Source organism: Larimichthys crocea, chromosome XVI (assembly GCF_000972845.2).
Source record: "Larimichthys crocea isolate SSNF chromosome XVI, L_crocea_2.0, whole genome shotgun sequence".
Classification (NCBI taxonomy): domain Eukaryota; kingdom Metazoa; phylum Chordata; class Actinopteri; family Sciaenidae; genus Larimichthys; species Larimichthys crocea.
The window spans coordinates 14,536,235-14,557,547 of NC_040026.1; the positions used below are offsets into that span (position 1 = coordinate 14,536,235).

The 21,313-nt window shown below is 42.3% G+C and overlaps 2 protein-coding genes and 2 non-coding genes across 9 annotated transcripts; 3 read left to right on the forward strand and 1 right to left on the reverse strand.

Moving 5' to 3' along the window:
* Nucleotides 1-253: 253 nt before the first annotated feature.
* On the forward strand, nt 254-3,269 carry tha1 (threonine aldolase 1). Its single transcript, XM_010749431.3, has 7 exons — nt 254-830; nt 1,667-1,750; nt 1,836-1,924; nt 2,002-2,187; nt 2,283-2,420; nt 2,508-2,700; nt 2,786-3,269. Exons 1-7 carry the CDS (start codon nt 515-517, stop codon nt 3,091-3,093), a joined length of 1,314 nt encoding a protein of 437 aa, XP_010747733.3. The 5' UTR covers nt 254-514; the 3' UTR covers nt 3,094-3,269.
* A 1,321-nt stretch (nt 3,270-4,590) lies between these two features.
* Nucleotides 4,591-4,672, reverse strand: trnal-uag (transfer RNA leucine (anticodon UAG)). Its single transcript has one exon. It is a non-coding gene; the product is annotated as a tRNA-Leu (tRNA).
* Nucleotides 4,673-5,175: 503 nt separating this feature from the next.
* On the forward strand, nt 5,176-18,234 carry eef2k (eukaryotic elongation factor 2 kinase). 6 transcript variants are annotated; one of them, XM_019277801.2, is made up of 19 exons: nt 5,176-5,449; nt 6,122-6,384; nt 6,987-7,046; nt 8,279-8,379; nt 11,510-11,570; nt 11,660-11,697; nt 12,378-12,549; nt 13,023-13,172; nt 13,254-13,386; nt 13,480-13,607; nt 13,729-13,948; nt 14,044-14,090; nt 14,335-14,412; nt 14,761-14,817; nt 15,579-15,710; nt 16,005-16,193; nt 16,280-16,404; nt 16,495-16,673; nt 17,727-18,234. In XM_019277801.2, the coding sequence occupies exons 2-19, from the start codon at nt 6,142-6,144 to the stop codon at nt 17,834-17,836; spliced, it is 2,223 nt and encodes a 740-aa protein (XP_019133346.2). In that variant the 5' UTR covers nt 5,176-5,449; nt 6,122-6,141; the 3' UTR covers nt 17,837-18,234. The 6 variants fall into 6 exon arrangements, with proteins under 6 accessions (XP_019133346.2, XP_019133344.2, XP_019133345.2 ...); XM_019277799.2 differs by lacking the exon at nt 14,761-14,817 and adding an exon at nt 14,997-15,062; XM_019277800.2 differs by lacking the exon at nt 14,761-14,817 and adding an exon at nt 14,997-15,062 and having other exon boundaries at nt 5,176-5,425.
* Nucleotides 18,235-21,217: 2,983 nt separating this feature from the next.
* On the forward strand, nt 21,218-21,299 carry trnal-aag (transfer RNA leucine (anticodon AAG)). The gene has a single exon. It is a non-coding gene; the product is annotated as a tRNA-Leu (tRNA).
* Nucleotides 21,300-21,313: the final 14 nt, after the last annotated feature.

Below are 21,313 nucleotides of genomic sequence, written 5' to 3' on the forward strand. Positions count from 1 at the left end.
CGTGCTTTTGTTTGACCCGCAGCCTGAAAGTAATTAAATTCAGCACAAGCAAGTTTATAGTTAACGCTAAGAGCAATGAGCGTTACAATATAAAACAAAAACAGCAAAGTAGGTTTGAAAAAACAATAACAAAACATCTTTATGAGATCATTTTTTGTTTTAGAAAATCAATGTTGGATCTGTCAGATGTTGGTGGGTCTATAAAAACAACACATTCATTCATTGTAATAGATTACATTTGACTGTCGTCACCTTAATATTGTGAATACAATCTATAAGTAAACGAGGTGAACAGATAATAATTTCCTGGATTATATTATCAGTTATTCAGTCAGTGTTTATTTGCAGTATAATTAGCTTTGTTGGGATAATAGCGCCACCTTGAGGTCCCCTATGTTCTGTGCATGAGCATACTCTGATAGGTCATCCATTAACTTCCCTTGCAGTCAATGATTATCGATTTCCAGTGACTGATCCAAAGTTCAACACAAAAACACCACACAGGAGGAACATCATGGCTGTGAAAACACTTTCCTGCAGAGTTTTATCCAAGCTTTTCAACCACGGTGTGATCGCTTCAACTAACCCGCTCAGTGCACGAGATGCAGCAGCAGCAGCAGCAGCAGCAGCAGCAGTGCTGGGACGGAGCTCCGTGCGAGGCTACTACAACGCCGGGAAGCCCAGGCACACCGGACCGGGCGGTGCGGTTCATGCCCGGGTGGTGGATCTACGCAGCGACACGGTGACCAAGCCCGGGCCGGCGATGCGGCAGGCCATGGCGGAGGCCGAGGTCGGAGATGACGTGATGGGAGAGGACCCAACTGTTAACGGTAAGGTGTTTCGGTGTAACCAGTGACCATGTTAACTGGTGACCGATAGGCGAATGCGTCTGTGGTTGCCGCAGTTACGACAGGTATTGAAAACAGGGAGACACGTAGCTGTCCACGTGAATACCTTGTTTGTTTGTTTTTTCTCATTAACGTTACAATGTAAATAAAAATAACACCCGATTCATCTTTGATTAGTTTAGTTTGACAGCTTCCCTTCCTGTTTCGGTCACCAGATAACACGGTCACTCGTTAAACCGAAACACCGACCATAGTGACGCCTAAGTACTAACAATGAATAGTTAAAAAGTAGTTTGTAAATCAAAACTACATATAAAAATATGTTTTTGTATCATGTATGTTTTAATTCTATGTGAGCTGCATCACTTTCACTTTTTTCTACATTATTGAACCACTTGATAAAAACTGCATAACCAATTACAGCGTCTTAATTACTGCACATTTCATAATATCACAGGGGAATAGTTACTACACAAGCAGAGGTTCTATATAAATGAATGCACACCCAATTCACATTTTGCACTATCTCTGCTCATTGTTGTGACTTTCATTCCTTTTCTACAGCCTAATTTAACTGTATATAGTTTTTAGCTAAATGCTATTTCTATAAAAAAAAGAAAAACCATGTTATTTCTATTTTTGTTTGTTTGTTTGTTTTATATAGTTTTCTATTTGTAAATATCTTAACACTTGTTTAGTTTTAGTGTAGAGATTTAAATTAAATTCAGATTTATCTTATCGGTTAATTTTAATGTATGTCTGTCTATACTTAAACATGCTATCTAAATCTTGCAGGAATTGTCTAACCCTTTCTGCAGAGTTACAGAAGATTGCAGCCGACATGTTTCAAATGGAGGCTGCACTGTTTGTTCCCACTGGAACAATGAGTAATCTCATCGCAGGTGAGCTGTACTTTTATTGGCAGTGTCTGAATCCATTTTTATGAGGTCAGAGTGCTCATAAACTTGCATGTACTTCATTGTGCAGTAATGGTGCACTGCAGGGAGCGAGGAGACGAGATGATCGTGGGCGATCTGTCCCATTTGCACATCTATGAACAAGGAGGGAGCGCACAGGTGAGTGCACCACCTGCGCCTCTGCACATCTGTCGTCATCTGCAGTGCTTTTACTGTGTATTTGTGTGTTGACACAGCTGGCTGGTGTCCACGCCACCACGGTGACCACGCTCCCCAATGGAACTTTTGACTTAGAGCAGCTGGAATCGAAGATCCGCCATGGTTACCCCGACCCCCACTACCCTCGCACACGTCTCATATGTGTGGAGAACACACACAACATACAGGGAGGACGTGTGCTACCACTGACCTTCCTGCAGGAGGTATGTGAAAGCAGCTGTGATACCACAGCAAGGTGGAGTACCTGGCAGCTCTCACAGGTTTGATCATCTCTGGTTGGTTTGTTTCCATCTCTAAGGTTCGTGCTTTAGCAGACAGATATGGTCTGTCAGTTCATATGGACGGAGCCAGGGTGATGAACGCTGCTGTGTCCCAGGGGGTGCCACCATCTACCATACTGCAGCACACACACACTGTCAGTGTGTGCCTCTCCAAGGTAGGGTTGTAAAATTGAACATATGAACTTGTAGGGAAACAATATAAAACTTTTCTTAAGTCAAATTCACATTACGGTGTGTAACAGGGTTTGGGTTCCCCGGTGGGAACCATGCTGGCTGGACCCCGAGACTTTATATCCCAGGCAGTACGGTGCCGTAAAGCTCTGGGTGGGGGGATGCGGCAGGCTGGTATACTTGCAGCAGCTGGAAAGATGTCTCTACTGGAGATGGTGGGACGACTGGAGGAGGATCACCGCAATGCAAAAACCTTTGCTCAAGGTCGGTAGCTTGTATTTCTGCCTATGAAAGATAAAACATTAACTGGCTGCCTGCTCATAACTTCTTTTCTCTTCATCTTTCCCAGCTCTGCTCGACTGTGACCCTCTCCTGTTCAATGTAGAGATGGCTGCCGTGGAGACAAACATCCTACGTTTCTATCTACAGGAGTCCAGTTTAAGTCCCTCTGAGTTTTGTGCCCGCATGGCTCAGGTTGGCGAGGGAGAGGAGGCCGCACTGGGACAGGGGATACAAGTTCTCATGTACCCCCATTTTGGGAATTCTGTCCGGGCTGTATGGCATCTTGGAATATCCCATGAAGATACCCAGCTGGCCATCCGGAAAATGCAGTTTGTTGCTTCTCAGTACTCCAAGGAAAAACTTAGGGCCCAGTGAAAACCTGATACTTCCCAAAAAAGATCTAATCTGATCATTCGGACTGATCAAAGACTAATCATGAAAAAGACTCAAGGATGGCAAACATAGGACAAATACAACTGGAGTCATTTTGACTTGTGGACATCTTTATATATTTAAATATAAATTTATTGATTAAATTCAGTGAACCACTATGTCTTGTGAAAGATTGTTTAATTTTTTTAAGTATTTTGTGAGGAGAGACTCCAAGAAAGAAGAAAGATGCTTCAGCACCCTAAATCTCTACTACTAGTGGTACGCAAGCTCTCTTGGGTGATACACAGAGGAATCTCTATTTTCAAAATAAGGCAGACATGGAATAGAATAATTATAATTATGTTTTCATGCATGTATAATTCACTAAAAATAAGATTTTTTTTGTTTTTGTTTCTTAAAAGTTAGCTTTTTATATCTACAGTAGGAGCGGGTCCTCTTCCATGGAGGCTGCTAAGTTGAAACACCATGCTCCTACAGTAGCCCAGAACAGACAAACTAAATACTGACTCTAGACAAGTGTTGTTTCTCAGGGTGATGTGAGGAGATTGTAATGGAGTGACTACACCAATAGATGCAACCCAAATTGCACACATTGGACCTTTTAATTAATTTAGAAATATTTAATTATATTAAAATATATATTTTCAATGAAAAAACTCAAATGATGAAATTGCAGGAATGTAATTTAAAATAAGTTTTGCATTTCCTATATTTTCCACATCAGGCTGCTCTGTAGTCACATTCATGTAGGTAGCGCATAGGTCACATACATCCATGATTAATTATGACGTTGAGGTAAGTTGAGTAAGTGGAGGTAAAATGAATGGTTCAAACTAACCAAGGTCTCCTATTCCATAATAACTTAGAGATTACATTCTCTTCTAGCACTACCTACAATTGGACATGAGAAAGCTGCCCCTTTAAGAATTGTCATAGCACTTATTGTTGCACTAACACTTTCTTATCGCACTGTACTTTGATTGTTCCCTTCTCTGTAAGTCGCTTTGGATAAAAGCGTCTGCTAAATGACTAAATGTAAATATTGACAAGCTCTAAATGGTGAACAAAAATATGAGATATCACCCCTTTTTGCAAGAAAGATCTACCACCAAAACTGTTCTAACTTTGGCAGAAAGTGTTGTGTTCCTTTTTAACTATAAGGAGGTTGACATTAAGAAATAAAAATATGAATTAAAACGCCTTCAAAATCATGTCCTAAGCAGTTTTTCAAACTTGTTATAGCTTGTACCACCTCAGATAATATCCATCTCCCTAGGGCTGGTTAATTCACAATAAGAGGATGCATTAACTATAAATCCACAAGATGGCACTGCTGCATCACTACCCGCTGTCAAGAGGAAAAGCCTGGCGTTTAAAACGTTGCTATTCCTGGTTGAACGCCAGCTGTTGTTCAGTTATCGTCGTAAATGTAAAGCAAATGAGGCGTACACTGGAAAACCAGCGTCTATGAAAAGTTATTGGCAGCGGTGGGATTCGAACCCACGCCATCGAAATGACTGGAGCCTAAATCCAGCGCCTTAGACCACTCGGCCACGCTACCATACACGCTGCATTGACTCGCCATGTGATTTATATCACCACTACCCGTACTAACGCGAGATCTGCTTCATGTAAATAAGTCAGCTCAGCAGTTTTATTTGCATTATGTTACGTGTCATATGATGAATTAGACTTAATATAACTTTTACATTTATGTGTGGTCGGAAAATCCCACCTAGGCTCTTCAGGTTTCCCCAACTCGGGAATGTGATACATGAGAACACAACGTACAGCTAGCTATGGTTTACACGGTGCAGCTTTCAAGTGCTCTTGCGTAGTCGTAACTACCATTTCTACGTTTAAATAACAACACGTTTACCGTTTCTATTTAAAAAAATGGTGAAACGTAGTAGAAATAACTGTTAGTTTCAATTCTGACGTCTTGACTCTTTCGATACAGTCTCTTTATATAACGTCAGATTCATCTGTTCATGCGTATGTTTGATATTTCCGACACAAGTGAAGGCAACGGCAGTCAGGGGCGTGGCCTGAGAGAACAGTGTGGTACGTGCCGCGGGCTCTGGTCGCGGTGGTGGACGGTAACAAGAGCTGCGGACCCCGCTGCCAGGCACCTCCCTGGACCTTTAGGCTACATTGGAGAACCAGGACCGACCCACTCTGGTTCTGGGAGGAGAGTTAAGCTGCAGCTGCCTCTGTCCTCGCTGTTTAGCTGTTTAAAGTGAAGCTGAAAGACGGAAGAAGACCGAGGTGACTGGCCATACTGTCACAGTCCGTCGAGATAAAGTCATTAAAGGTGTGTCTGCAAGCGCTTTATAAGGTTGGTTGTTTATTTAATATATGCATCTAACAGGTGAGGTGATAAAAGACCAGATAAAGTTAATATTTTTAGGGGGGGAATCGTATTATAGCATGCAATAATATGATCTACTTAATCCATTTGTATGGGTGCACATTGCACCAGATGCAGGAACTTTATGTATCGAGCTCTGGTCTGCATTCCTCTCCAACCAGCTGCTTTAAAAACCTGCAAACATAATTTGATTATAGAAGAACTGATTTATGTTTTCTGTTGCAGAATAACATAGATGCAATGATCTACACTGCTTTTGCATGCTGATTCTCACCAATTCTCGCGTAAATAAAGTAAATATTTTTTAGGGGGGAAATCGTATTATAGCATGCTGTAATATGATCTACTTAATCCATTTGTATGGGAGCACATTACAGCAGATGCAGGAACTTTATGTATCGAGCTCTGGTCTGCATTCCTCTCAAACCAGCTGCTTTAAAAACCTGCAAACATTATTTGATTATGTTTACTGTTGCAGAATAACATAGATGCAATGATCTAAACTGCTTTTGCATGCTGATTATCACCAATTCTCGCCTAAATCCACATTATATAAGCCACAGGGTGCACAGTCCTGCAGCCATGATGCAGGGTTGTTATGAACATTCATGTCCACTCACACTCCTGTCTCCTCTCTAGTCAACACAACAGCAGACATCATGGAGGATGACCTGATGTTCAGCATGGAGGAGGAGGAGGGCAGCGCCAAGAGACCCCCTGTCCAGCGAAGTGCCCCCAATCCACGAACCTCTTCCCTGAGTGATGCCAGCGACGACGAAGACGAGCACTTCATCTGTCCCATCCTGGACGACTCTGCCAGAGAAGTCTGTCACTACCTGAAGAATCTGGTTTACGCCCGACAGCTGTCAAACTCTCTTCCCAAGACCAACTTTGCGTTTAAGGTGAGCAGTTTCCTTGGTAACATGACGCAAAGTGCATAATCTGACCAGAGATGATTATCAAATGTACCGTAAAGGGAAACATGTCCGCAAAAGTTGAAATCAACCACTGATAGAGTGTTTAGTCATGCTCGGAAATAGTTAGTATTCACGTATCATTATAAACACCCAGTTCTGCAATTTACTGTGAGAACACCCCTTTGCCTTATAAGTAGAGCTGATCTGCATGCCTGCGCACACATACTCCTATGTCTGTTTATTTAATTGGAAAGTTGTTCAGCCACATCTTAGCTGTACTCTCTCAGAAGAACAGGAAGTACCAGAGAGTCGTTTTCACCTCGTGATTACGATGCATGTAAACATGTCACTCACTGCTGCTCTCACAGCTACATAAGGGTTTGATTCATTGCGGGGGTGTTCCGTATCAGAGCCCCCCTGTGCACCAGCCAACACTGTGCAGAGTTAACCTTTTTTTTGTCCAGTAGCATTTCGCTGGTGTTTTTCATGTTGTTTAAAAATGTGTGAGTATGCCATGTGGCTGTCAGATGTGTTTTATGTTTGTTTCTTGACGAAAAGCCGTGCATTTTCTTCACCTTTCTACATAGAATGAAACAGAAACTGAGGCAGAATCTCGCTCGTACAAGGTTTTGTCTGAGAGCGCACGGGTACGTTACAGATCAAATTATATCTCCCTTCTCCTCCTCCTCCTCCTCTTCACCAGTGATCATCTGCACCTCCCTCCTCCACTCTGTAATTTACTGTCCTTTTTCTTCACTGCTTTATTTAACCTTTCATCTATTCTCATTTCCCATGACTCCCTATATGATTAATGGTATGCACAATGTTATGTAAACAATGCATCCTCCCTTCCTTCACACTATATTTCTGTACTTGATCTAATGAATCTACTCTAACAAACACCAGAAATGTTGTATTGTTTTTACAAAACTGCACTGGAAGCAGTGTTTAAATCATTTTGTTGTCATTAGAGCTCCTGCTGCTCGAATTTTTTGCTTTAGAAAATGAATAATGTTGTTCAAAAGTGTGTGAATGTAGCCAGACAATAAGATTCATGTCGTCATGGAGAAGCTGGACCTTTGGGTCTGACGTGAGATGTGTCGTCTGCTCCTCCTCACAAGTAGACGTGACACTCTATAGGTTAAAAACGCGACCCTTCTTATTTAGCTTCATGGGAATTATAAATATAAACATGTCTAGAGTGCCTTCTGTACAGTGACCAGTGGTATACGAGGGAAACGTGCTTCTGTGCAGGGCTGGACGGGTCAGGGTTTGGGTGACCGGTGCAGGTTTGGATTACCAGTGAGATGTGATTGATGGTTCCTAAGAAAGTTATACTTGTAAATGGCACATGGTGATCGCACACGTTTTGAGGTTGTAGTAGTAAATTATTTTAGTTACTCTGGAATAGGAGACCTCGGTTGGTTTGTTATACATGTGATATCATGTCATTTTAACAATTGTGTGCTTCCTTCCCGGTTGAAGATGTTTACCTTTTCTTTCTTCCTTATTTGCACGCTGTTGCATCACTTACAAGCTAAAAAAGTGCCATAAAGAGAAGGCTCTAGTTTACATTGGTGTGTCCTTGTTTATAAATGGTCTGCACTGTATGCCTAAATCAAATGCAAATGAAGAAAAGGGGAAGCTGTTCAGTAATTTAATTTAGCCAAATTAGTGAGCACAACACAGACACTGAGAGTGAGAAAGTGGCTTTGTTGTGCAGAGAGAGGACTCAAAATGTCTGGTACATCTGCACTGAATGGCTTCCTCTCCTTGTATTTGTTTTAGCGAACCTGTTTAGCCTGATATTCCCATTCTTTTTGCATAAAAAACAAACAAATACTGCTAGTTAACAGGTGGTGTTTGTTTACTGTGACAGAACGCGTGGAAAAATGCGATCGAAAAGGCCAAAGCTATGCCTGACCCCTGGGCAGAGTTTCATCTGGAGGACATCAAGACTGAACCCTGCATTCGTTACAGGTATGACCGTTTTTAATGGCATTTTAAGCATCAGGACGTTTTGACTGGTCATAACAGGAAAGAGCATAGGTAAAACACATTTTATTAACAATGCCTCAGTTCCATCAAGTGTCCCCAGTAAGACATGATGGCAGGCCAGCATGCACAATACCAGGACCCTGGAACTTACTCACTCACCCTGCTATGACAAGTCAAAAAGTCTGCTGTGTCACCATTTTTTATACTTCCACATATATCATAAGCTTTAAATAATATTCCAGAGGGTGATAAAGTTCCAAAACAATTGGATTTGATTACTATAGATCAGTGTTTCTCAGACTAGTTAGGACTGTTTACACAGAAGTTTATTCTCGATAAAAAGATTATTTATCGACTGTCGTTGAAGCCAGAACTGAACCTGTTAAAGAGTTAATTGGTGGGAAAAGTGGTACTCCTGATCTGCACTTCTCCTTATGATATTTCCTGTTTGGAGCCCTGATTGTGGAGTTTTTTAAACCACCTCCACTTACTTTCTCCCTGTCAAATTTTAGGTTGTAACTCATAATGGATGTATGCATGTGTTACATGCATGACTGTGACTACAAAGAAGGCAAATATGCAAACAAAATAATAAAAAGGACATGCAAAACTCATCTCATAGTTTATTTTCATTGTAAATATCGTAGTATTTTGATAGTATAAGGCGTTTCTTACATTTTCAAGCAGTGCTTCAAAAGTGGTATTTCCAGTATTATAACATTGACATTATCACATCGAACGTCTCAGCAAACACTTGAAATATGTGGCTCTTAAGCTGCTCCTCTATGTTCTGCAGCTAGACACTAATGTCATTCTCTGGTAGCTAGCATTCAATGGGTTTCCATAACCACCTATCAGGCTTGTGCGTGGCTTGGAGCTGATCCCAGCTAACATTGGGCGAGATGCTTGGTACACCCTGGACAAATCGCCAGTTCATTGCAGGGCTGACACACAGAGACAAACAACCGGTCACACTCGCATTCACACCTAGAGTAACCAATTAAGCTGCATGTCTTTGGACTGTGGGAAGAAGCCACGCAGACACAGGGAGATCATGTAAGCTCCACACAGATCCAGATGGGGGGTAGAAAAGCCCCATTCATTCACATCTGAGCTTTGTTCGCTGAAAGCAGCTGCGGTGACACAAAAACAACGTGATGAGAGCGATAAGACACAAACAAAACAGTACAGTAGTATGCTAGAAGAGCAAAACAACAACAACAACAACAACACTACATGGTCATCTACCGATTGATAACACATATTAGTGTTAGTCGACACTGACTGATCACACATTGACCACATTGATATTAGCCTGTAGCCTTCAGCTGTCATCAGAGCGGAGGCATGTTTCACATACTGGCTCGTATCTCGGCCAGTGGTGCTAATCTTAACTGTTGACAAACATTACTGCCCCTTCACCGGGGCACACTTGACGTCCTCTGGCCCGTATTTTTATCTCGTACTGTGGGTGGGACACTGGAGCGATCACCCAGACATTGTGGCCCACTATATAAACGAACACATACCCCTCGCAGAGTTTTCAGACGTGGACCGACTAACAATGGAATGGGTGTGGGCAAAAAACAGGGAGCAAAGTGAATTCCTTTGCTTGTGTGTGTGTGTTGGGTGTGTTACATAACATGCAGGGCTGTGCTTATAGACAGAGAAGGAGGGAAGGGATTGTCGAGATTTGCCCTCGTGTTCTCTTTTCATGTGCTAATTTTACCCACATGTAACCTCACTCCCCCGTCCCACTCTTAAGCCCCCCTGTAGTATGAACTTAATGGAATGAATGTCACGGTACACTGTGTTCCCGGGCTGTAAACGGGTTCTTGGCAGACGAGATTGACGATTACGTTTTGCAGGCAAAATAGAGCACTGTACTTTGAGTGTAGATGGAAAGCTGCATACTGAGTTTGTAGTTTGAATGCATTCAGGTTGTGAAGACTTGCAGCTGCACCTACAGCTCATACAGTATTCATTAACTCAGGACACATACACCCTGCCAAGCCAAACAGACACACTGACCCAGACGCACATGTGTAAGCATACGTTATATCACCATATGAGTTCTTTGCTTTCCAAGCCTAAATCCTAAAACGAAAGGAAAACACACACACGACCTTTCTTCTTCATTCTTCTCTTCCTTATTGTTTTTCCGTACAGAGGAAACTAGATACTTCATGTGCCTTCGTGATAAGATTTAATGCCAGGCTGCTGACAGATGGGCTCCCTCCCAGAGGCCAAACCTGGCTAACGTGATCGAGATTTAGAGTAACTGCAGCAGACTCATAAGAGACAAAAGAGTCCCGGCTGTTGTAGATTGTGCAGTGTGAGTGATTTGTAACATGACAGGTGGAAAACAAAAACAAGAGCCATTTTCTCTCCCTGCAGAGCGAGTCACCGGGTCAACTCTGTGATGCACAGATGGACAGTCTCACAGCTGCTCTGTTAGAGCTGCAGTAGAATTGGGTTATTTTTGTCTCTTTTGTCTATAAATAGATTGCCGTCACATTTCTCCCAGGGACCGAGCTGACATCTTGACTAATATAGATATCGAGAAATCATTTCTGCGCTATAAAGAATCCCTATTTTGTTTCTACTAAGTGGTAACATCCTGTGAAGTAAAGCCAATACAGAAGTGCCAAAAACTGCAGTTCCTCAAACGGCCAAGTTCCGTTCATGAGGTTCATGAGGTTGGCTGCAGAAGTCGGTCAATCCATGTTAAAATGTCCAACTTCACAGCAGAAATAAACATGTCTACAGCCATGTTAGTACCTCTGTGAGCTTGTAGATCCAACGTGTCGTCACTCATCAGTTTGCAGACAACTGTTTTAAACCACAAGTCTTCTTGCCATCTTGTTTTTTGTTTTTTTGGAGCCAAAAGATATTTCAATCTGGACCAAAATGGTGGACCAACCAACTGACATTGCCATCCATAGAGCCACACCGCTTTCTCAAAACAAAACAAACTTTCTCTGACCAGAAAAAGCTAAAAACCACACCTTCTGTGTAATAAATAGATTAAATTTGATGTAGATTTGAAGATCATCCAACATATTTATGAGTGTATTCAATATGGCTGTTAATTCACTGTCCCTCTTCGCAGGTACAACGCCGTCACAGGAGAGTGGGCTCAAGACCAGGTCCACCTTAAGATGGCTGCCCAGGTATGACTGTTCTGCCAATATTTAAAGAAAACTAATGCAGTGGAGAGTTTATTCTCTCTTTTCTAATTTATCTGCCTGGTTTCTCACAGCCATTTGGGAAAGGGGCCATGAGAGAGTGCTTCAGGACGTAAGTTGAAATATTTCTCTACATCCATCAGTTCTCATCCAGCGGTTATTGCCCTTGTGCTTTAGTGACGAGTATAAACAAAGCAGAGGGGTACGTCTCTCCTAGATTGTAGCCTATAAGCGATGCAGGTCCACATTCCTCGCCTTTCCCCCCGTGACTCTGGAGGATTACTGCTCAGCGGTTTTCGACCCAAAGATGGGGCTGAGAATGTTACACTGACCCAGTTTTATAAAGTCCACCATGATGGCACTGCAAGGCTTTATCTTTAACTTTATTGATTCTCTGGATGTTCACTGCACATGGTGTTATCACTGTTTTGAAAGGGAAAAGAGAGGACAGTTTAATTGTTAATTATTAATCCTTAGTTGTGTGGGAAATGTAAAAGAGAGGCATCTATCAACCCCCACATCATCTGTGTGTCGCGTGTAGTGTCCTAGAGCCAAATTCCTCTCTGACAAAACCCAGAGCATGCAAATAAACCCCCCAAACCCGACAAGCCCAAACAAGCCCAAACGAGTCAGACCCTTAAAAAAAGAAAATCTTCATGTCTCTTGTGTTGCTCTTTTGTTGGATTTAAGATTGCGATCAAAAACGGCTTTGTTTTGCATTTTAATGAAGTTTCTTGCTGTGGGGAAATAAATGTAAATATACTACCTAACCCTTGTATCCTTTCCCTTTAGGAAGAAGTTATCGAATTTTTCACACAGCAGCAACTGGAAGTCAGCATCCAATTATGTGGCCAAGAGTTACATGGAGACGGTGGACAGGAACGTTTACTTTGAGGACGTCAGGCTTCAAATGGAGGCCAAACTGTGGGGAGAGGAGTACAGCCGCCACCGCCCTCCCAAACAGGTACAGGAGAAAGATGAAAGACCAGTTAACGGGCCAGAAGGCAAGGCTCTAGATTTTCCAGTCAATTTACATTCCAGCCACCGGCTATGGTCATGAGTTTTTGGTAGTGACTGAAAGAATGAGATACAAGAGCTTCCTCTGCTGGGTGGCTGTGCTCAGAGTAGAGCCGCCGCTCCTTTGTGTCGAAAGAAGCCAGCTGAGGTAGTTCAAGCATCTGATTCGGATGCTTCCTCTGTGCCTTTCTTTGGAGGCGTTCCAGACACGTCCAACTGGGCGGAGATCTCGGGGCAGAACGTGCTAGAGGGACTATGTAGCCCATCTAGCCTTGGGATCCCCCAGGAGGAGCTGGAACAACAGACAGTCTCCGTTCTTAATCTGTTTCTGTGTTGTTTTATGTGTACTGTATTAGTCATGTTATACTAAAAATAGTATAGTGTGGTGTAAAGGGATGTTTATCTCTCTCTAATCCTCAGGTGGACATCATGCAAATGTGTGTGGTGGAGATGACAGAGAGACCCGGTAAACCTCTCTTCCACCTGGAGCATTACATTGAGGGCAAGTACATCAAATACAACTCCAACTCCGGCTTTGTGAGGGACGACAACATCCGGCTCACTCCACAGGTGAGTCACGTCACCTTTTGCTTGTTAATCCATGTTCAGCTAACACTCACTGAATAATCTCCAACTTTTCGTGTCCATCAGGCATTCAGTCACTTCACCTTTGAGCGATCGGGCCACCAGCTCATCGTGGTGGACATCCAAGGAGTCGGAGATCTGTACACCGACCCACAGATCCACACGGAGAAGGGGACTGACTTTGGGGACGGAAATCTAGGTACAGTTCAGACAAACTGCTGCTGGATACTTGTGTGACGTTCGGATAGAAATGATTCAAGAAGCTCCATCTTGATCACTCCGGTGTTTCCAGGTGTGCGAGGCATGGCGCTGTTCTTCCACTCCCACCTGTGTAACAAGATCTGCAAGAGCATGGGCCTGACGCCTTTTGACCTTTCCCCCGCAGAGAGATCCCAGCTGGACTGCACCAACAAACTGCTTGTAATTTTAACAGTTTAATGATGAACAAAGGATGCACTGTCCTTATCCTCTGTTTACTCTGCTTCTTCTCCACCTCCTGTTGTCTATTTCCTCAAGAAAGATTCGTCTTGATTTATTTCAGAAGTCAGCCCAGACGGTGCTGAGAGGCTGCGAGGAGATCTGCGGTTCTCCTCGTGTTCGCACCATGTCAACAGGCCGCGCACCTCCGCTGTTATCCCGCCTGTCCGAGACATCATCAGCGGACGACAGCATGAGCGACATGGACTCAGTCCCCTGCTCCCCTCTCCTCCTCCCCTGCTCCCCAGTAGTTACACATGGATTTATGGCCAGGTCCCCCATCGGTATGAGCACATCATAACATACTGCACATTTGTTTGTTTTATGCCGTTAAGTGTGGTGTTCACATTTTAAGTATTATTTCTACTTTTTTTTACAGGCATGAATGAACATGACAGGCACAATAACAACACAGGTGAACACAAGGTGAGCAATAACTCAAAATATGCATGTAGGTCATGTGTTATTATTATTGTAAATGGGGTGCATAAAAGCATGAATGACATACTGAGAGAGACTTCTCAGAGACGCTCCTGAGCTGGAGGAAACACGATTGATGCCTCTAAGATGACTTGAGTCTGATTTGAGTCATTACTCGTCAACTTTGAATTGTATTCACCTGTCACAACAAGATGAGTCACTTCACTGATGGTTTATTTTCTGTCTGTAGGAATCTGATAGCGGCGGGGACAGCGGCTACCCCAGCGAGAGGAGGAGCGAAGGCGACCCAAACGATCATGTAGACGGGGTAAAGACTTCCACTTTGGTTTGATTTGATTTTGGATTTCTAAAAGACGCAAAGGAAGTCATAATTATTGAAGTGCACACTCAGTTAACCTACAGATAAACAATACAATAGGTAGCAAATACCTCATTTAATAACGTATTTCTAGTATCCAGGTGTTTAATATTTTTAGTAAGCTCACTCTCAAGCAAACATCCATTTTAACAATTATTAAACCCTGACTTCTCCTGTTACGGTGTGTAGTTCACTCTCTGTAGTTCTTCTGTTAACATTTCCCTTATTTCCACATGAACTTTGACTGTGACATCCTCTGACTGTAGGTCTTATAATGCATGTTGTATCATCACATAGGCCCATCATCGCTACAAAAGACAATATTCAGAGTCGGATGAGGACAGTTTCAGACGGGTAAACAAACAGAGAGATAACCGTGTGTAAACATCATCCTCACCTCAGTCATAATCGACCCTCATCTGATTTTTCCTGTCTTTCTTCACTTTGTCTTTTCCTCTTTTTCTTTGCTTAACAACCAAAGTCGTTCATCTCCTCTAATGTAGCACCTCCTGCTCTTTGTGTTCCCTCACTAGAGGAAGATGGTAGCTCCTCCAAGAGTCTCTGCAAACTTAAATTTACACAGTCCTGACAACGAAGGGGTGATTAATTTGCATGGACGCTCGTAAGCCAGGCGCTTCCCCCGTGCAGTGCTGGGCAGTCTTGTTGCTTTAAAGCTTTATTCAGCATGATTCTCAGGTTAAGATTTGAGCATCTGATTGCAAAAGCTGCAATTGTTTCCACGTCTGTCTGCCTTTAAAATGGTAAATACATGGAAATTCTGAATTGACATTTGGAATCGAAACACCATCTACCTCTGTTTCGCCCACCCGCCATCTTGCTAATGATTCTTGCCGTGAAAAATTTGTGTGTGTGCTCCTGTCGCCATGCTTTACATGAGTTTGCATTCACTGAGGCACAGGCCATCAGGGATGTACTCCACCAGATCTGAGCTCAAGACTCCTGGATGGGTACACCCCTGAGAGTGTGATTTGTCAACTTGCACTTGATTTTACTTTCATCATATAATCTGTGTTTTGTTGTTGTTATTGTGATGGTAACATTCTCCATCTCATTCTTCCTCGTTCTCGTATCTTAACTGTATTTTTTCTGCTCAGCTGACGGAGGAGAAGTGGAGCTTCTACCATTCGTCTCGCGCTCACATCCACCGATCTTCCTGTGTGGCCACTGAGGTGGAGCGCCTCGGCAATCTGCTGCAGAAGAAGATCGGCCAGTCAATCCTCGGAAAGGTAAAACATCAGACAGGTTGATTTTGACATGACTGAAGGATTGAAACAAACTTACCAACCAAATAAAGCGTAAGATTAAGGTTTATTTAATTAATGATGAGAGCGACAGGCAGCAAACAAGTCTAATCATTTAACCCAATGATTTGTAGCTCCTGTCGACACCACCTGGTTCAGACTGAACAGAATCAGTCCAACTGAGGCTCTAACTTGTCTTGTGATATTTTAAATCCACCTGTTGTTGCAGGTCAGTTTAATTAGTTGAACACATCCTCAATCTCGGTCCTTCCTGCTCAGGTCCACTTGGCCATGGTGCGGTACCACGAAGCGGGTCGTTTCTGCGAGAAGGACGAGCAGTGGGATCAGGACTCGGCCATGCTCCACTTGGAGAGAGCTGCACTGTGCGGAGAGCTGGAAGCCATCATAGCCTTGGGACAGTGCTGTCTGCAGCTGCCTCATCACATACTGCCAGAGATGGAGCTGGAGGTAGGAAACAGTTTATCTGTCTCTTCAGCTGGTTTGGTTTTGGATATGTGTGCCCTTGTTTTCTAATATTTTTGTGTTGTTGGCAGGATAATGCAGGAAACCGGATGAAAGGCTTTAAGTATCTGCTGCAGGCTGCAGAGGCTGGTGACAGATCTTCTATGATCATAGTGGCCAGAGCTTTTGATTCTGGGATGAATCTGTCAGCTGACAGGTCAGTGAAGTGAAAAATTGCCCCTTCAAACAGTCATGAAATACTGCCCCCTAGAGGAACTTACTATTGTTTCTTTTATTTTTCATATAGAAAGCAGGACTGGGAGGAAGCCATTCACTGGTACGACACAGCGTTGAACATGACAGACTATGACGAGGGAGGGGAGTTTGATGGGACGCAGGACGAGCCTCGCTACCTGCTGCTGGCCAGAGAGGCGGAGATGTACCAAGTGGGAGGCTTCAACCTAACTGCAGACCCACAGAGAGCAGGTTCGACTCCATGTTGGCTTACCACACCTCGCTGTGCTGAGTACACCTGAAGATACCCCCATAATTTTAAGAAATACAGCAATGGAATCTGTCTTTTGAATACGAAACATGCAGCTGTGTCAGTGGATTCCTGTCGTAACACAACATCCATAAAAACTTCTCGTAGAGACTATTTTCACGTCATGCTTTAGCCTCCTTATAGATCTGAAGATCTGATCTATTTAAAGCCACTGTTGGAGCTTCAAAAGACAGATTCATCTAAAATAGTATACAGATAATAGGTAAAATTGTTTGTCAACAAATTCTATGAAAAGAGCAAATTCAACAGTTGTGGTACTCGGCCTCCATGCCTCTTAAGACGTAGATCTGATCACAAATATGTCGTAACATTCTTAAAAAAGGCGAAGCCACTGAAGTTTTTAGCAAACAGGACTAAACAGTGTGTGAACTACTTTCAGCTGTAGTGAGTATTTCCAGCAGCAGGATGCAGTATGTGGGATTGAGTCAAACTTAACTACAGTGTGTGTGTGTGTGTTCATAGTAATGAGAAAAACACGTGCGTCTCTGTCTGCCCCCGTGTTGGCAGTCCTGCCGTTCCCTAAAAATCAGCAAAGATGGACCTGAAGTTGGCTGAATGGTTGCTCAAACATGCCATCTCTAATGGCACCTACCTGTCAATTAAAGCGCCAACAGTGTTAATTATGCATAACTTTAAGACTTAATATAATTTGAACTGGTGAGTTATATAAAAATTCAGACTCGGTACAGTTGTCATGAACAGTGAAATTAGTTATAGAGAGCAAAACTATTTTATTTCCGCTGTGAAGTTGGACATTTTAACATGGGGACTTATGGAGACTGACTCCTGTAGACATCCACACGTGGCCGTTCAAGGAACTTCACAGCCACGGAGGTTGCTGCTTAGGCCAAACTTTTCATGGGGATTTGTTGACAATAATCAAAATATAGAACATAACCAGCCTTATTTTAACTGTATTTGTTGTTGATTGTCTCTGCCTCTGTCCTAACCTCTCGTAATATCCCTCCCTGTAGGTGATCTGTTTACAGAAGCAGCAGAAGCTGCCATGGAGGCCATGAAAGGTCGTTTGGCCAACCAGTACTACATGAAAGCCGAAGAGGCATGGGCGCTCATGGAGGAGTAACTCTGGACGTGCATTTTTATCACAAAAAGGCCACGAAAGGCTGATTTTTACACATTCAGGATACAACCTGAATGGTTACCGTTTACATTTTTATATTATGGAATTTTTTGCCAGTTGTGCTCTCTGTGGGTGTGTGTTCAGCCTTCTAGGATCAAATTTAATGTCCAGGTTTTTTTGTTCTTCTTTTCCTGTTTCTGAAGCTTGTCATCCTGAGTCGTCTTGTCTTTAATTTCCTGTCTCTGATTACATTTTAAGGCTAAGGTGAATGATATTGTTGCATGAAAGAGGGTCTGAAGAATCAAAACAAAAAAAAAGTTTACTTAATTTTGCCCTAAAGTTGGAAATATTAATGTAAAAATACTTCACAAACTGTAAAATAAAGTTTGCATTGCTATTTATGGATAAACATTTGTTATTATTTCTACCCAGGGGTGGACTGGCCACCTGGCTCTCTCTCTCTCTCTCTCTCTCTCTCTCTCTCTCTCTCTCTCTCTCTCTCTCTCTGTAGTGATGTGTCGGTCGTGAACGATCCAGTTCTAAGAGCCGGCTCTTTGAAATGAACGACAGGAGCAGATTTAGGGAGCCGTTTTTTTTTTGTTTTTTTTCCCCTTCTGTGCCTCACTGTCTCCTCCCCCTGACACTCTCCTTCATGCCATGCCTGTTCGCACACATCTTGACCAATCACGTTCGGCTTTCAATTAAAAAACTTGAGGAAAAACAATTTTTTCTCCACTTTTTTTGTGTGAAAGCTGCACGTGATTGGTGAAAAGATGTGACAGACACACACACACAGCGGTCACAGAGGACAAACACGACAGGAGGGAGACGAGAGACATTATTAATTACATTATTGCATTATTTTGGGTGATAAATGAATTAAATAGGTAGTACGTTTTATTTATATAGCACATTTTTACACCGCATGCACTGACCAAAGTGCTTTACAATGTCAAAAATAAAATAAAATATAATAACATTTAAAAATATAAAATAATAATAACAGCAATAATAATAAAATAATAATAATAATTAATTAATAAAACCAATTAATAAAATGTGAGGAGCCGTTTGGGAGCCGAAAGAGCCGGCTCCTTATAGTATGCAGAGCCAAAAGAACCGGCTCTCCAAAAAGAGCCGAAATTCCCATCACTACTACCCAGGGGTGGACTGGCCACCTGGCTCTCTCTCTCTCTATATATATATTTTTTTTGACAACATATTAGCCCAGAGTTGACGGGCTGTGACAAAATCAACCACTGTAGTTGTGGTTTGAATTGTGATATTATGGATTATTATTAAGATGATTTAGCTAAGGTAGCTCACAGCTGCTGACGTCAGCAGTCTCTTGTTTCCATAGCAACAGAGAACATTGACATGGACTAATGAGCTGTCAAACACATCACACATTATGGATGTAGTAATTCATTATCTGTCATTTTATTGATGCTTTTAGAAGTTGTATTGTGCTCATGTGTTGATCCTTAATGGTGTACTTATTTACACTAAATCATCAATTCTTCTCCATCCAAAAAGTTTTCAACTCTAGATTCAGGACAGAGGAAAAACATTTTCTTTATTTTTCAGAATTAATAATGTGTCCATGTCCCTCTCAGGTTGACCACTCGACATGTGAGAGAGCCTGAGGAGTTGTTCCCCGTCTGTCCATGTCCGAGGACTCTCTTACTGCCTCCACTTCTCCACCTTTTGGCTACTGAGACGTCTCTGATTTGTTGAGTATGTCATGTGTCTTATAATGTTATATGAGTTCATACTTGATTTGTGATGATGACTTAATAATGTAATAAACATACTATATGTGTGATAAAATGACAATTGGTAATTCATAAATGTCTCTTTATATTCTCTGCTGACATCATCTCCTGTCAAACAGGTTTTCCTGACCTGCTAGAAGTTCTTCCATGATGAGAGAGACAGACAGAGAGAGAGAGACAGGTTTTAACTAATGCTCGGCTTACACCAAAAGATTTTCACAGTCACAGACTAAAAACTGAAAGGGTAGCATGAGGGTTCTTCCCGTTTAGTCTCATCTCGTCCCACCCGTCTCGTCATGATATAACTTCTGTTGTGATTTATTATGAATAAAGACTGATTGATTGATTGCTATAGCTGTCAGTTTTAGTCCTTGAGTTCATAGTTACGTGCTTTATTTGTTAACTGCTATCAAGGAATAGGACTCTCCTTTGTAGTATGCAGGAGATGCCGTGAGATTTGTGGACTTCTACTGTATGTAGGGTCTGCTGATAATGTAGTGGGCTGGTCTGGACAGAAAATGCCAGGGCTGAATTTTTGTCCCAGTCCACCCCTGACCGGGACCCAGTCTTTGTACACTCTTTGTAGTGTTCAACGAACAGCTGGGACAGCACACACGGTCAACAACAAGCTCCTTCTATGTTCAACAGCTTCATCACTGCTTTGGATTTTCTTTTTGCCATGAAAAACCTCCAGAAACCATTTGTGTTTGTTTGTCCTACAGCGCCTCCACCTGGAGGAGAGGAGCAATGAGCAGCAGTCAATGAAACGGCACACATTCAGTAAACTCACAGGTTTTTCTGTCAGTGATTCACTGAACTTCATCCAGAGGAGAAAATCTTGAAAACAAGACGTGTAAAAAATAAATGATGTCTCACTGTCACACTGTCTCACAGCTATTGTTCATGTTCTCAGTAATACCTGAGCTTTTCCTTGACAAGTGAAAATGTGAAAAAAAGGTCACTAAAAGATTCATGAGTCTCTCATTTTACAAAAAGTTTTCAGGTCTGCACAAAGAAATAGAAATAAATTAGTGAGTCATTATAGGGTTCTTCTACTAAAATAATTAATCTGGATCTGCTCTCTAAAATATTGTTTTCCTCATTTCAGCATGACTGCTATGACATCTTGAGTACAGCTTCTCCAGATGGGGACCATACTTGTCAAAAGGGAAGATGAATACAATTGATTTCTTAACATAACTCTAATCAAAGGCTTGCAACTGTTGCGTCTTGTAGTTCAATACTTCTGGTGATTTGTACATGCATGCAAGTCTTCATACAGTACGCAGTGCAGTTCACTATTTGATGCAAGAGCCATCAAATGTGCTAAAGGCCATTTTTTATTTAACTTTTACTGCCCAAAACAGGTAAAAACAAATAGATAATTAATTTCAATATTATATTTGAAATATATATACTCAGTGATGATGGTAATTTTATATTGGTGTTTACCTATTTTTCTGGGGCCCCTGTCAGTCGTGGGCCCTTGGAATTGTCCTAACTTTCCCCCCACAGTTCAGTTCACGTAGACACATTCTTAAGAAAGAACTATCGCTGTGATTGACTACAGCTGAATATTATTGATAGGGTCTACCATTGGAGGTATCGAGGTAGCGTGGCCGAGCGGTCTAAGGCGCTGGATTAAGGCTCCAGTCTCTTCGGGGGCGTGGGTTCGAATCCCACCGCTGCCAATAACTTTTCATAC

What these genes read in the sequence shown, in the direction of transcription:
- tha1 (XM_010749431.3), top strand. Translation starts at nt 515, where the DNA reads ATGGCTGTGAAAACACTTTCCTGCAGAGTTTTATCCAAGCTTTTCAAC. An exon ending in AATGAGTAATCTCATCGCAG is followed by an intron (nt 1,751 to 1,835) that starts GTGAGCTGTACT and finishes TTCATTGTGCAG; the next exon opens with TAATGGTGCACTGCAGGGAG. An exon ending in CACTGACCTTCCTGCAGGAG is followed by an intron (nt 2,188 to 2,282) that starts GTATGTGAAAGC and finishes TCCATCTCTAAG; the next exon opens with GTTCGTGCTTTAGCAGACAG.
- eef2k (XM_019277799.2), top strand. Translation starts at nt 6,142, where the DNA reads ATGGAGGATGACCTGATGTTCAGCATGGAGGAGGAGGAGGGCAGCGCC. An exon ending in ACCTTAAGATGGCTGCCCAG is followed by an intron (nt 11,571 to 11,659) that starts GTATGACTGTTC and finishes GGTTTCTCACAG; the next exon opens with CCATTTGGGAAAGGGGCCAT. An exon ending in ACTGCACCAACAAACTGCTT is followed by an intron (nt 13,608 to 13,728) that starts GTAATTTTAACA and finishes GATTTATTTCAG; the next exon opens with AAGTCAGCCCAGACGGTGCT.